At 34.5% G+C, this 13,699-nt stretch overlaps 1 protein-coding gene across 1 annotated transcript in view; it reads right to left on the bottom strand.

Moving 5' to 3' along the window:
* Positions 1-9,528, bottom strand: part of LOC134851513 (uncharacterized) — a 46,208-nt gene extending 36,680 nt beyond the window's left edge. The window contains exons 1-3 of the mRNA XM_063867636.1: positions 9,399-9,528; positions 8,794-9,333; positions 3,166-3,318 (exon numbers count right to left, since the gene is read on the bottom strand). Of these exons, the coding sequence (XP_063723706.1) occupies positions 3,166-3,318; positions 8,794-9,325 (685 nt within the window). The 5' untranslated portion in view covers positions 9,326-9,333; positions 9,399-9,528. The remainder of the gene's footprint in view (positions 1-3,165; positions 3,319-8,793; positions 9,334-9,398) is intronic.
* Between the last annotated feature and the right edge of the window lie 4,171 nt (positions 9,529-13,699).

Raw genomic sequence — 13,699 nt, 5'->3', positions numbered from 1 at the left:
AACTTAAATAGGTCAATTGATATAACAAAAAATCACTAGTTAGCAATCACTAAAATGAAAAATTTAAGAGAAAAACGAAATTAGCGTTAAAATTGAGTCGCTATTAAGCACTTTCAAATTGTGTTGATAAAAACTCGCAAAGAGCAAAAACTCCTTACTCTGATCAAAAATGTTATGAAGAACCCGTTTTGGTGAAAACAGTCCGATTTGATATATCAAAAATTGTTTTGAAATAGTGTAAAACGACAAAGAAACCAAGAAAATGACAATTTTATTTCAAGAATTTTTTTCAATGGTTTTTTTTTTCAAGAGAAACGTGATGTGAAAAAAGAAAAAAGGTAAACGGCAGCTATGTTCTGACCACAAAAAAAAACCTGTGGCTTAACCTATCGAAATGCCTGAGCTCTCATTAATATACGAAGATTTTCTGTAAACTTTTTTTGACTATAACTCGACAGGAGTATCCTAGAATACTCTCTAGAAATTATTTGTAATTAAATGTCATTCATTAACACTCCAGCCGAGACTTCAAGTGAAACAGGACATGACTCTGCATCAAAGTATTTTTAAAGCAAACTAAATCATCCATCAGCATTCAATTTATTGCTCAACCAGGCTAGTCGGTCGGTCCAAACTCCACATACTACCACAAAGACGGTAAATCAGAGCTGCATTTTCAGTTTCCTAAAAGTTCCCATTTTCGGCTAGCATAATATATTTCGAGCTACTCTCAGAAACACAACTCAAAGAATCTTAGTCTTCTGCTAGGCGACTCTTCATTGCTTGCATGACTTGGCTCGATATATTCCGCTTAAACTACAAAGAGTGGTCTTTAAAATTTCCAGACCTTAATAAACAATTTATGGATGGTGTTCCTAGCATGTCATTCTCATTTCCCTTCCTACACTTTACGGTTTTACAATTGGGACACCGGCCGCTGAATTTTTCATCAATTTATCCCTTTTATCTTCTCAGCTAAGATATGTTGGCTGGCTCCTTCCGCAAATACTGGCCATCCGAAAAAACCTAAATTTTCTAATTCAAGCTCGCACCAGAGCCTCTATAATTCATATCTCAGTTTCAAAACAGCAAAGACGGTCATTTTTCAGTCTAATTTTTATGCACGCATTCCTTTCAGCGTGCTTAAAAACAGACAACTATCTAAGATGTCAGCAATATTTAATTTCCTTGTAGATGAAAAAATTGTATCTTCTTCATCCACAAGCTGGCCAAAAAACATTGTTAGCTTATGTAAACACGGAATATCCTAATTTGGCTATCTTATTCTCTGATAACCTTAAAAGAATGTTGAGTAAAAAATACACATGAATAGCTTCAGAGTCCATCAGAATATAGATTAAAATGTCTTCTTCTTTTAAGCATCGATTATATATTCTGATGTCAATTTCGATTTTCAATCAAACATCGTAAAATACAGATTTAAGTGGATGTATTGATGTCCATTTAAAATTTTAACTTTCACATTTCAGTTTTCTTCAAAATTAAAACTCAATCAAAATAGAAACAGAAACTTTGTTTTGTTTTCAGTATAAAACTGAACGGGTGTTTCATAGCTTTCCGAAATAATGATTTTTTTTAGGAAAAAGAATAGTTTTGCCTGTAAAGGTAATATAAACCTGTAATACCAGAGGAAAAGAACGAGTTGTTATTTTGTTCCTTCCAGCTTAAATACTGAGACAACCTTTGTTTGAAATATTGAACGGTGCTGAAAATTCTCAACAAAATGGTTCTTTTTAGCTCTAATTTGGTTCTTTTTAATTTCAAACTCGTCAGAAAAAAAACGAACAAGAGGTCTAACTGTGGGCCGCAAACCATTTTATTACACTTTTTAGTTAGACTAGAACTATTTAATAATATACATGTAATTTAGCTGTTATCTTACCACAAAAAATTCACCTTTATATTTCAGCAGCAAAAAATAACATCTAATTTGTTACCGAAAATAATTGGCAGAATGTCGTCTTTCTTATTGACAAGTTTTACATCCAATTAAGCACCGGCAAAAAATCATTTGTCATAACGATGTCGCAACTGAACTCTTTTCAACTCGACGATTTTTGTACAAGGATTACTTTAAAAAGTTCCCCTTCACCAAGGAATAATCAATTTTAGCACTTGACCAGAAAACTTAATTTTCTATTGCGCCAAATTTTTTTTCTATGAAACCACTACGATTCAATTTTTAATTATAGAAGCAAAAATATAAAAGCAGTTAACGGGAATTTAACCTACGGCTTTGTCCATTTACGTCAAAAGAGGGAACGATTTTTTGTCCATGCCGATTAATAACTTCAATAGAAAACATTACAACCAATAACGGAATTGAACTATTCAGAACAGATATGTTTGTTGCTTCTATAGAAGATCCAAACTTATCCTAATGAAAACTGAACAAAACTTAAGCCAGCCGCTGTGAGAGCTTTTTTGAAAAATCTTCAATCCGTATCACGAGAGAAAAACTCGAATAAGTATCTTCACAATTGGCCCACTTTTGAGGTGCTTGAAATCGCGCAGAAAACCCATTTTTTTATTAACCCCCGCCCAAACTACTCCCACCTTTCAACCTTGGACCTTTCATTTCATGGGGGGGGGGGGAGATGACATTTATTTTGCCGCAGCCGGTCCCATCTTGAGGAGGCGGATGACACTGTGACCCTTCCAATCATGACCGGTTAGGTCAGGAATGCTTCACACACACGAGAGTAGTCGGACAATACATCGAGAAGGATCGGAAATTATTGTAAAAACATAGCAAACAGAGTTGAAAATAACAATAAACTAAAAGGAGACCAAACAAAATCAACAATGAAAGATTTCTCTTGAAAGGAAATTCTGTAACATCTAAAGGGATTCGATCTTAAGGAAAATTTAGCCCCATACAATGATGACAGATGGTTGTGTGTGTAGTTCGAGCAAGCTGCAGATGGCTGTTACTCTTATATATAGCACTGATTGGGACTTGAACAATTCGACAACTCAGCCCAAATGTTCATATTCTCCATTTGATAAATCACACCAATCTCGCCATTGCAAAACTCTTTAGATTAGAGCAAAAGGCGACCTCATAATATAATACTACCCTTCGCCAGTGGACATTCGAATTTCCTTTTCTAGTATTAGTTTCTAGTGCTACTTTATACTCACTTGCGGGTCGCATGCCAGCCTCTAGGCAGGAGAGGAAGCGACACTCCTGGCACTTGCGTCTGTAGAAGATGTTGATGTCGCACTTGACCCCACTCGCTGCCCTGCTCGCACACCTGTTCAAAGTGTTGCTTGTGACACTCCTGCGGAAGAAGCCTGAAAACATTACAGAAAAAAATATCAGAGACGTTGAAAAGCTGTTAATCTTTTCGATTTATAGTAATAGCTGTTAAGCCCGTTATTAAGAAGCACATTTTTTGTTCGGTTTATTTTCTGGGCGTGTATAATGCCGCCTCAAACTCGAAAAAGTTTCTATTCAAAAAAAGCTCAAGGATATAACATGTTTTATAACATGGTTCAACAAATTCGATCATAAAATGATTCGACCGTCGGACTAATGATAAAATGATTCGTTCATCCAAGTGCTTTGCTCGGTGTTTATTTTTAAATTTTATACCAGCAAAGACAGAAAAACCATACACAGTAAGTACAAAGAAAACAACAAGTCTTTCGGAATTTCTGTTTTAAGCTGTTGGCTCAAACATGAAGAACTTCGTGAGATATGGCTGAAGAAAAATCGTCTTGTTTTATTAAAAGTGTCATTTTTAAGTTTTCTAATGTTGACGTATTCAATGTGTTCGGTTTGGACAAACGTTATTAGCCGTTACGTGCTTAGACAACCACGATGAATGAGCTAGAGAATGAGACAACAGCTAATCAGTTGAAAAGAAACGTTTGCTATTTTGAAAAAAAAAGAAAATTAAAAAATGTTTGGTATTTTTAATGGCGTGGTTTAAATAATGCCGAGTAAAAGAAAACCTGATGATATGGTGATTTTTGCGGATAACAAATCAACTGCAGATAATAAACATATCCAACAGATATGGAAAACTATCAATACCACAATGTAATAGAAAAAGATGGCCTTTTTAAAACTTTCAGCTAAAACTTTCAACAAACACAATAGTGCTCTTTTGACTTCAAGAATCTTTTATGATAGAAATTTTGTGAATTCAATGGAGTAAATTTCAGGAAATGGATCAATAGTTTATTTTTATTGCGTTGGGAAATCTAAAAATTAAAATACCTTTTGAAACAATAAGTCAATCACATTTTTTTTTTGCATCGTACGCACTTCTGTTAAAATTTACCTCATTTTCCTTTTCATTTGGCAAATAAATTTGAATAGAACTTCAAACTGCGGAAAAATAATAAAAAAGTGAACAAATTTCAAGACATCTTCGAAAAAACACACACGGCCTAAGTAAGTGACTTCACCTCGCTCATTGATACTTTGCCCAAACACAAATCTAACAAACGAAAAAAAAGCTATAAAAATACAGTACCAGTGTCTCTTGATGTTGACTATAGGCCGTGTCATTTCTAAGGGGTTCCAGTGTTCCTGAATATTCAGCATCAAGGAAAAAACATCACTGAATTTCTCACATTCCGTTTCAAAATTTGGCTGTAAAGAACCGACAGGACAGCCCCATTTTTTTTCTTTAAGTGAAATACTTGATTTCCATCGATTTTTACAACCTTACAATCGGGACGCATTGTAATTCGAATAACTGGGTTATTCAACCTCGATAGAATGTATACATGAGTAAGGTTCGCAACAAATCCAAGCGCTCATATTGACCTCAAAACTTGGTGAAAACTCATCCAGCCACATTACAATTAAATTAACATCTATTGCATCTCGATTTCTTTCGCCATCTGCTAACTTAACCAACTTAACTAAATACTTAACTGGGAAACGATCAAATAGATATACCAATTAATACTTCTTTCGGCATACGATTAAGTAGCTAGACCATATAGCCTACCGAGGAACGAGCCTAATTTTACTCCTAAAAATGTCATTATGCTTCGTTCAATAATCTAATTAGCTTTTCCTATAGTTCTTTAAAATTTGTAATGAGTCCCGCTTTCCAGTAAGGAGGTTTTCTAAAGCTGCTTTTCATTGACAAAAATTAATCTTATCGCTTCAATGCGTGGTTTCTGAGGAGAACATATACTCCGGACAACAGACCTTAAATGAAAACTACGGCCTATTTATTCCGAGTAAAAGCACACCGTGCTACAATATACAGGGTTATTCCCCAAAACTGTGTAGTAAGAACGGCTGTGATATTACATCAGATTCAGACTTTTGGCGCCGACACTTCCTCACCAAAATTAAATCTAGTTGACGAACCTCTACAGTTAAAGCGGCCCAATTTCACGCTGATTGAAAAAAGTATTTTTTTTTGTCTGATTGAAAAGCGTGGCCCATTTTTTCTCAAAATTTTGTTATAAAATTAATCATAAAATTTAGATGATTCTAGGCATTAGGCATCATTGCTTTTTGAGATTGAGAGCAAAATAAAACACAGAGGCAAAGTTGAGCTTCGCATACACAAGCAAAAAGATGACCGATAACGCTACTGGGAAAAACTGAATGAGTGAAACCTTAAGTCTTCAAAATTCCTTTAAAGACGCATGCCAATTATGACGCATTGGCAGTACCAGTAAATCTGAAAAAAAGCCTCAATTTATAGAGCAGTCTATGGAGCAGTAATAACATGAAAAAATTAAATTTAATGAAAATAAAATGAACTTTTTTAATTATAGATTTTTTTGTGAAAATCATCTCCCACACGCCATATTAAGTATAAAGAGATAAATTTTGCTCCTAGTAACAAATCAATTATGGCAAATGAGCTTCCTTCAACCAATTTGGAACGATTTCTATGACGGATTAAATCTCCGCTTACGCGATAATAGCGCGAAATATATCCCGCGATAATTGTCCCAAATTGTCAATTTTTTAAACTCCCATAACTTTACGAAAAATAATCACAGGTGAACTATCTTTCCAAATGAAAGACCAGGACAACAATACTTTTTGAATGATAAAAAAATCTCTAGTTAAAAATTCGAAATTTGTCTGAAGAAAAAAACCACCCCGAGCACAAATATTCCGTTACTTTCGTTACGAAAGTCGGAAAAATAATAGTCTGTGTTAAAATCCTTAGCATTGGCTGCACTTAATAGCTGGTTATTGATCAAAATGAACACTTTCAAAATGAACACATTTTATCGCAACAATATTTGCGGCAACAGTTTTTGCGACTTAGGTTGGAAAAAAAGATAGTTCATACTATAGCACAATCATTGCTTGTGTAAACAAATATAAAAAATTGTAGCTCTATGAATTGAATTAATAAATTCTTTAAAAAAATTTACAAAATAAATTAGGCGGAGCTTTTCTTGTTTCTATGTTCTGATGTATATCAGCTAGTAACTTGTTTCTGTCATTGTTTAGTGTCTGTATTTATAATCAGTTCCTTTTTTGATTTTCAGTTCTGATGATGATAATAAAATCGAAACGCGTCAAACTTTGATGTTTTCTAATAGCTTTATCGAAATCATTCATCTGCACAATAACAGAAACAAATCCTAAAGATTTTCAAATATAGTTAAAATTGCTTAAATCAGAAAATTCTATGCTGGGGAAACTAAGACAATTGAAAATAAGCAAACGAACAAAAGTCCGAAAACTGAAAAATCTCCTAGCTAAAGAACATTTGGAAATAATGAAACATGGCCAACAGACTGTTCGAAAAGAGTCATGAGCGCAAGGAAACATAAAAAATATTGATTTGTCTTTTGAATAACTTCAACTTTCGAAGAAAACAATATATGGCCTGAAAACTATTTGAATTTCACGAACAATTTATGATAGACACTATTTTTTATAAAATTAACCCAATTTGAGAAAACTGGATCAATAGATAAACTTTTATTCCGCTGTGAAATCTGAAAACTAAAATCCATTTTCGAAACTACAAGTCGATCGCATTTTCCGTGACCTTTACACTTTTGCTGTTCGATAATTTGCGTTCTTTTAACCAAGGAACTAAAATGAACTTAAAATAAAATCGAAAATCAAACCCCCAAAACAAAAATTGAGACTGAAAAATTCTAAAAACTTCTGAAAAAAATTCATCACGACCTATAGTCTAAACTACGTTCATCAACTCTTAAAAACACACCCGAAAAATCCTTTCCACTTTATTAGAACAATAAGCAAACTTTGTTTGGAAATTTCAAAAAATACAATCACAAGCAGAAGCGAACTCAGACGAAAACCACAATAAAACATCATAGATAGGCGGAAACAAATGAGATCAACAACAAGATCAACTTCACATAAAACAACTAAAAAGAATTTACATCGAAAAAAAACAAAACGTTAAATTGTGTCCATAAGTCGAAATCTTTCCAAAAAAATCCGCAAAAACTTCGTTAAGAAGCATAACGCATAACAGACGGTAAGGAATTAAAAAAATACACAACTAAAAACTTTCAGGCATTCATTTAAAAAACTACTCGAAACTAACTTATCTGTGCCTTTTGTAATAACCCAAAAAATGTTTTAATATATGGACAATTTCCAAGTTTTTAGAGCAGTTCAATCTACGGCTAGTTTCTGCTTGACTATCGCGATAAAAAAAAAGAAAATTGAAAACCCTTTTTAACGCAAAACAAACCCGTAAACAAAATCCCTTTTTGCCTACTGTTATCGAATTAATAATGTAACTTTTTAGTACTTCATGTTCTGGTCAAAAACAAAGACAGAAACTTTGCTGAGAGGTCTATTCAGCTAAGTATTAGCAGCAATTTGAAATCACATGTTTGCAACTCGCGTCAATCTGTACCACACTGAGGCCTTTGTATCGCCATTTTAGGGAGCCCTGTTAGAAACTTGAATTGATAGAATAGCCCCAACAAGGCTTTTGAAATCTTCTCGAAGAAAGTGAAGTAGAATTAATCATATTTTTGAAAACTACTATACTTATGAAATAATTTCTCGGACAGTCTTTATTATGTGACCATATGTAAATTTTTGAGGCCTGCCTCCAAATAAACGAGGTTTTAGAAAAAATAACACTTTCGAAATAAGCTTTTCGGTACTACTCTGACAGAGGGGTCGCTGAAATTAAGCCGGACCCTTGTAAAAAAATACGTCTTCAGCTCCCAAATTGTTCATTAATTAGATAGTTATGATTCAAGAACTTGCCTTAGTATATTTTCAAACATACTGTGTTTTTTCAGCGAATCATTCGAGAACACTCTCATCTCACCGTACAAGATAAAAATTAACAAATATAACTTAGATTATTGGACCAAGTTAACATCCTCCCCGCTACGTTGGGAATTCTCAGTCAATCGGAATCGAGCATTTTACATGCAGCGCTTAACAAATTTAATTTAAATTCAGCGCTGGGGTGGAGGATCTTAACTTGGTCTATTTGGGGGGGAGGATGTTAACTCGATCCAGATTATTAATAAATTAACCCGACCGATGATTTCAAATTCATAAAATAAGTTGAGACCAGCCATTTGCTTCAAATAACCAGTACGAAAATTACAAGTCTCCGCATCAAAAACTTTCTAATTCATTGTGTCGCGAGATATTTAAAAAGCATAAATCATGCACGATTTAGATCTCATTTATTGCATGCGACATCAGTGTAATTGCCTACTCCGCACCAGTCTATCATAGTAGATTTTACTAGGGATTTGCCTATCATAGTAGTACCAGCTTCACAACTAAAACCTAACGGTGCACAAAAAGCTTACCTTTGCATCCTTCACAGGATAACACGTCGTAATGGAATCCCGTGGCTGTATCGCTGCATATCTTGCATTTTCCACCAGATTCTATTTTCTGACAAGCCTGGCGTCGTCTTCGCTGCGGTTTTCTACCATCAAGGTTGTTTATTCTACAGAACTCCTGCCATAGATCCAGAGCAGCAATTGTCTCGCAGTCTTTTGTTGGTACACAAGATCCAGGCAAATCAATTGCATTATTTTCAGAGCTTGGTGTATTGAGAAGGGATGTTTTCAAAATGTTGCTGTTGTTCAAAATTCCTGACACTGGTATTTGCATATTTCCTATAGCTGGTCCTAACAGAGGCGGTGGCTGCGGTCTTTGCAATTGACTGGCTGAGTTCGCGAAAAACCCATTTCCCAGATTCATCAAATTGTTCGGTCTGCTGTTGCTGTTAGGCGAATGTATGCTGCTAGAATACGGACTCCTCGCGCTTAAAGAAGCAATTCCAGATTCAAGACTATTCGCGGCCGAACAATTATTGGTTTCGCATTTCAGCATGAGAACATCTGGAATCACACAACATTTTTTTCAAAGATCAAAAAAATTTAGTTATTCTTAAGCAAAACATTACCTGCGAAGTTTTTCGGGTAAAAAGAGCGCTCATCAAGTTAGCTTAGTTCGGAAAAATAACAAATTAACAAGTCTCTATTATTCTGACTGTTCGATTATCAATTTTCTGAAAGAGTAAAGACATATTTGCCCTTACGTTCATATGTTTTTTGTGTCTAGACATTACTTGTACGGCATTGGTGGCGAAAAGCGTTAATTTGACCGCGCATGTCAAAACGAAAAATTATTATGAAAAATCAAGAAGCGAAACATATCAAAATAATGTCAAAACGTGCAATGTAGTTGATGTTTTTGCCTTCTGATTTCTACATTTTGAAAGAGAAAAATCTAATTTTTTTTCAAGTATATCTCCGGGTGAAGGCTTTTTTTGCCCCCCATCGAGTAAAACCAAGTCATGAGTCAACAACAACTGACGGAATCTCAGCCAGCAATTACTCACGAAGTGCTGATTGAAACGGAGACAAATTTCAGAAATGCGCTAACAGCAAACAAATCGACGACAGAAACAAAACAAATCCAAATAATCAAAATCATCCCCCCATTCTCGAGAGAAATAGTAAAGTCAGCTGAAAATCTGGCTCAGGCATATCGAAGTTGTGCTTCCGATATACTTAAACAATTCCCCACAACAATGCAACAGAAGATGACAATCTCAAAAACAATAACTGTGACGAAAGATGATCGCAAACTTCATACACTGACAGTTATTGCTCCCCCCGAAGCGGAGCCATTCATTACTAGCATCAAAAGCGAAGGAATCATTCTACTTAACAGGACGGTATTTCCCATTGGATGCTTTCCAAGGTCTCATAGACCCAAGAACATTTACCCTAAACTAGCAAAAATCAAATTGTCGAACTTGCCTTATGTATGCAACGATATCGAAGCGAAATTAATTCTCCAATTGCCAGAAGACATAATTCATAGCCCCATATTCCAACGTGAGACCTGTATCGTAACTGAACCGGGTCAGTATGTTTACACAGGAAGAGCAATTTGAGAAGTTAAAATACAAAACGAAGAACAAGAGAAAAAGCTGAAGGACTGGTCTTACAAATCGAGAATGGATGGCTTCAAAATGTGGGAAGGTGTAGAAATACCTTCACTACATGAATGTCAAAAATGCAAGATGTCTGGACGCCAAGAAAAAGATCATCATGATGATTGGTGCAACATAGGGAACCAAATAACCAATAATCCAAATAATCACTACCCACAAAAACCAAGCTCCAATAATGCCAGCGACGAGAAAAACCATGACGAAACAACAAGCGATAAGTTTTGTAATGGTACCGAAAATGAAGAAGATAAGAATGTTGAAGCACCACCATCTAGAGTTTTGATTGATGAATCTAAAACAAACAGTGCAGCAACTCCAAGCGAAGAAAAACAAAAGGATGAGGTTCTCAACAATCAGGTCGTAGATTTTCGTTCTTACTCTGCAAAAGAAAAAAAAGACAATTTAAATATCGAAAATAACAAACGAAAATGTTCCTCTGACGGAAGAATGCTTACAAAAAGAGAGCGTGAAACTTCACCAACCTCTTGGTCAGTTTTAACACGGAAGAAAGGGCCAAAAATGAAATCTAAAAATAACGGAGAAGACTTGGTTGGAGGAAAGTTTTAGCAAAATTTCTATGTGCGAAAAACCAGATATTTTTTCCGTTAATATTTTTAGCATAGGAAATCCAGCTAAATTACACTCACTTATCAAAAAATGCCAAGTTTTAAAAAAATCGCCCAGTTTCATTTTGTGCATTCAGGAAGCAAAAATATCGAAACTTACAAATATACATTTGAGTTTACTGGATAAATATAATGTTTTATTCGATTTCATACCGGGCTCAAATAATTCTGGTAGTTTCTTAACGTTATGGTCATCAAACTTGAGTCCTGCAAAAGAGTTGCTTCAAGTACCGGTTTTCAATTGTTAAAGTTTGTCAAACTTGATTGGTTTGTTATCAATGTTTATGCGAACCCAATTTCATTCCGAGCAACTTTGAATTCCCTGAAATTAAGCATCAGATTTTACCTAATAAATCAAAAATTATCATGATGGGTGACTTTAATGCGCTGAGTTATGATAATATTAACAGTTCTTCAATAATTAAGTTAAATGATGCGCGTATCAAACGATTTACCCAACTCAAAGAAAAAATTCTTGATTGTTTTGGTTTTGTTGATTTTGCACTCAAGAATGATTTTTGTGATTATACACATTATGACAAACAACATAAAACTTTTGCACGCATAGATTATGTTTTTATAAAATTCTTAACAGAGTATGACTCTATGCAAAGCATTCAAATATCAATTTCTGATCATTTGCTCTTACACGTTTTTGTTAAGCCATCTAACTTGTATCAGCGCGGCCCTAGTTACTGGAAATTAAATGATGAAATTTTAAACAACAACGCCAGCTTAATTCGTGAAGATCTAAAAAAACTTTCACGAAAATGAATCACCAAGTAATTACGAAAACTTTAAGCACAATTTCGTGACCTCCTGAGGTTTATTCAAGAGAACAAAAAGCGAGTAGATCAGAAAGAACTAAATTTATTGAAATATCACGAAAATGTTCTCAGAGATTGTAATCACAGCGGAAAAGGTCCGAACCCTAATTTGATTGAAAAATATCATTTGGTGCTGGAACATCTTCAAAAAATTTCCAAGGAAAAAGATTTTTCAGATTATCGAAAAATTCAGAAAACTCTCAGTTATACATTCGAGGGTGTGCCCAAATTTTGTAGTCAATGGACATCAAAGAACACAATTAACTCAATCAAGCGAATTCAAGTGGATCAGAACGTTTATCATACGGATGAGGATATTCTTAATCAATTTCGAAAGTTTTTTTTCAAATATCTTTTCAAATTGTTCTACAACAGACTCCGATCAACTACTAACGACCTTTTAATTAAAAAATAAACTCGAAAAAAATGAGAATGATGGCTATAATTACTTTACAGAAGATGAAATTCACTTGGCTATAAACAAATTGAATTTGAAAAGCTCACCTGGACCACACGGCCTCACTTCTAAGCTATATAAGACTTTCACGGATGAGTTTTGTTCAATTTTAGCTAAAATTTTTAATCATTTTGTTCATGGTGGAAAACTTCCAAACAGTTTTTATTTAGCAATAATCAAACTGCTCCCGAAATCTGAAAATACCATAGCAGTACAAGATTTTCTCCCCATCAGCCTTATGAATACTGACGCAAAAATCTTTGCCCATGTAGTCTGTAATCGAATTAAAAAAGATCTTTGCAAAGTTGTAAAAAACCATCAGCACGCGTATTTGCCTGGAAGACAAATGCACACAGCAATACGAAAGTTGAAAAAAGCGATTACTCCAGAACGATTGGCTACCCGAGGTTCATGTGCTGTAAAATTAGACTTTTCTAAAGCATTTGACAGAGTTGACAGATCACTTCTCATCAAAATTTTGAATGGGTTAAATCTTGATGAGTTTTCAGTTACACCTATTGAAACTTTGTATTTAGACTCAAAAGCAGTAATTGAGATAAACGGTTTTTTATCAGCCAGCTTCAAAATCCATCGCGGTGTGAGACAACGTTGCCCTCTTTCCGCATTTTTATTCAAAGTTTTTATCGAATCCCTTCTTCAAGCAATTGAATCTACAGAAGCAATTGAAGGTTTCGAGATATTGTGCCCCAAACTAGTTTCATATGCAGACGACATAACTTGCCTTATCAAAATCCGATGTATTGACAGGTTGTTTTGCTTAATCGATACATTTTGCAAACAAACTCAAATGATGATTAACATAAGTAAAAGTGAAGTGCTTTCCATACCTGATTTATCACCCTATAAAACAGTCAAGGAAACAAAAAATACTTGGTGTCTTGGTTACACTTCCCAAAAAGTTGAAAATATTGAACTATTATTGAGTTCTCAAATTCGAAAACATCGCGGGTTAATTTCACTAAGTAAATCATTGAGGGCCAAATCATTAACACTGTCAGTTTATGTTCTCCCTAAGTTTTTTCATTTGGCTCGTCATACTACAGTTAACTTGGATACTGTTAGTAAATGCCAAGAATTATTAAATACAGAATTGAAAAAATCAAGCAGACTCGACATAAGAAAAGAAGTTTAATATCACCCCATCTTAGATGGTGGGATCGGCTTACCATGCCTACAACTTAAACTTTTTAGTATGAAAATTATCGATTTCTTTGCTTCTGATATGTCAGATCAAAATAGTTTATTACCAACAGAGTTGTTTTTACCGAAAGAATTCAAACATTTGTTGAGAAATACGAACATCTCTATTGA

Source organism: Symsagittifera roscoffensis, chromosome 7, assembly GCF_963678635.1.
Source record: "Symsagittifera roscoffensis chromosome 7, txSymRosc1.1, whole genome shotgun sequence".
Taxonomy (NCBI): Eukaryota; Metazoa; Xenacoelomorpha; order Acoela; family Convolutidae; genus Symsagittifera; species Symsagittifera roscoffensis.
This window is presented reverse-complemented; position numbering and strand designations above follow the sequence as displayed.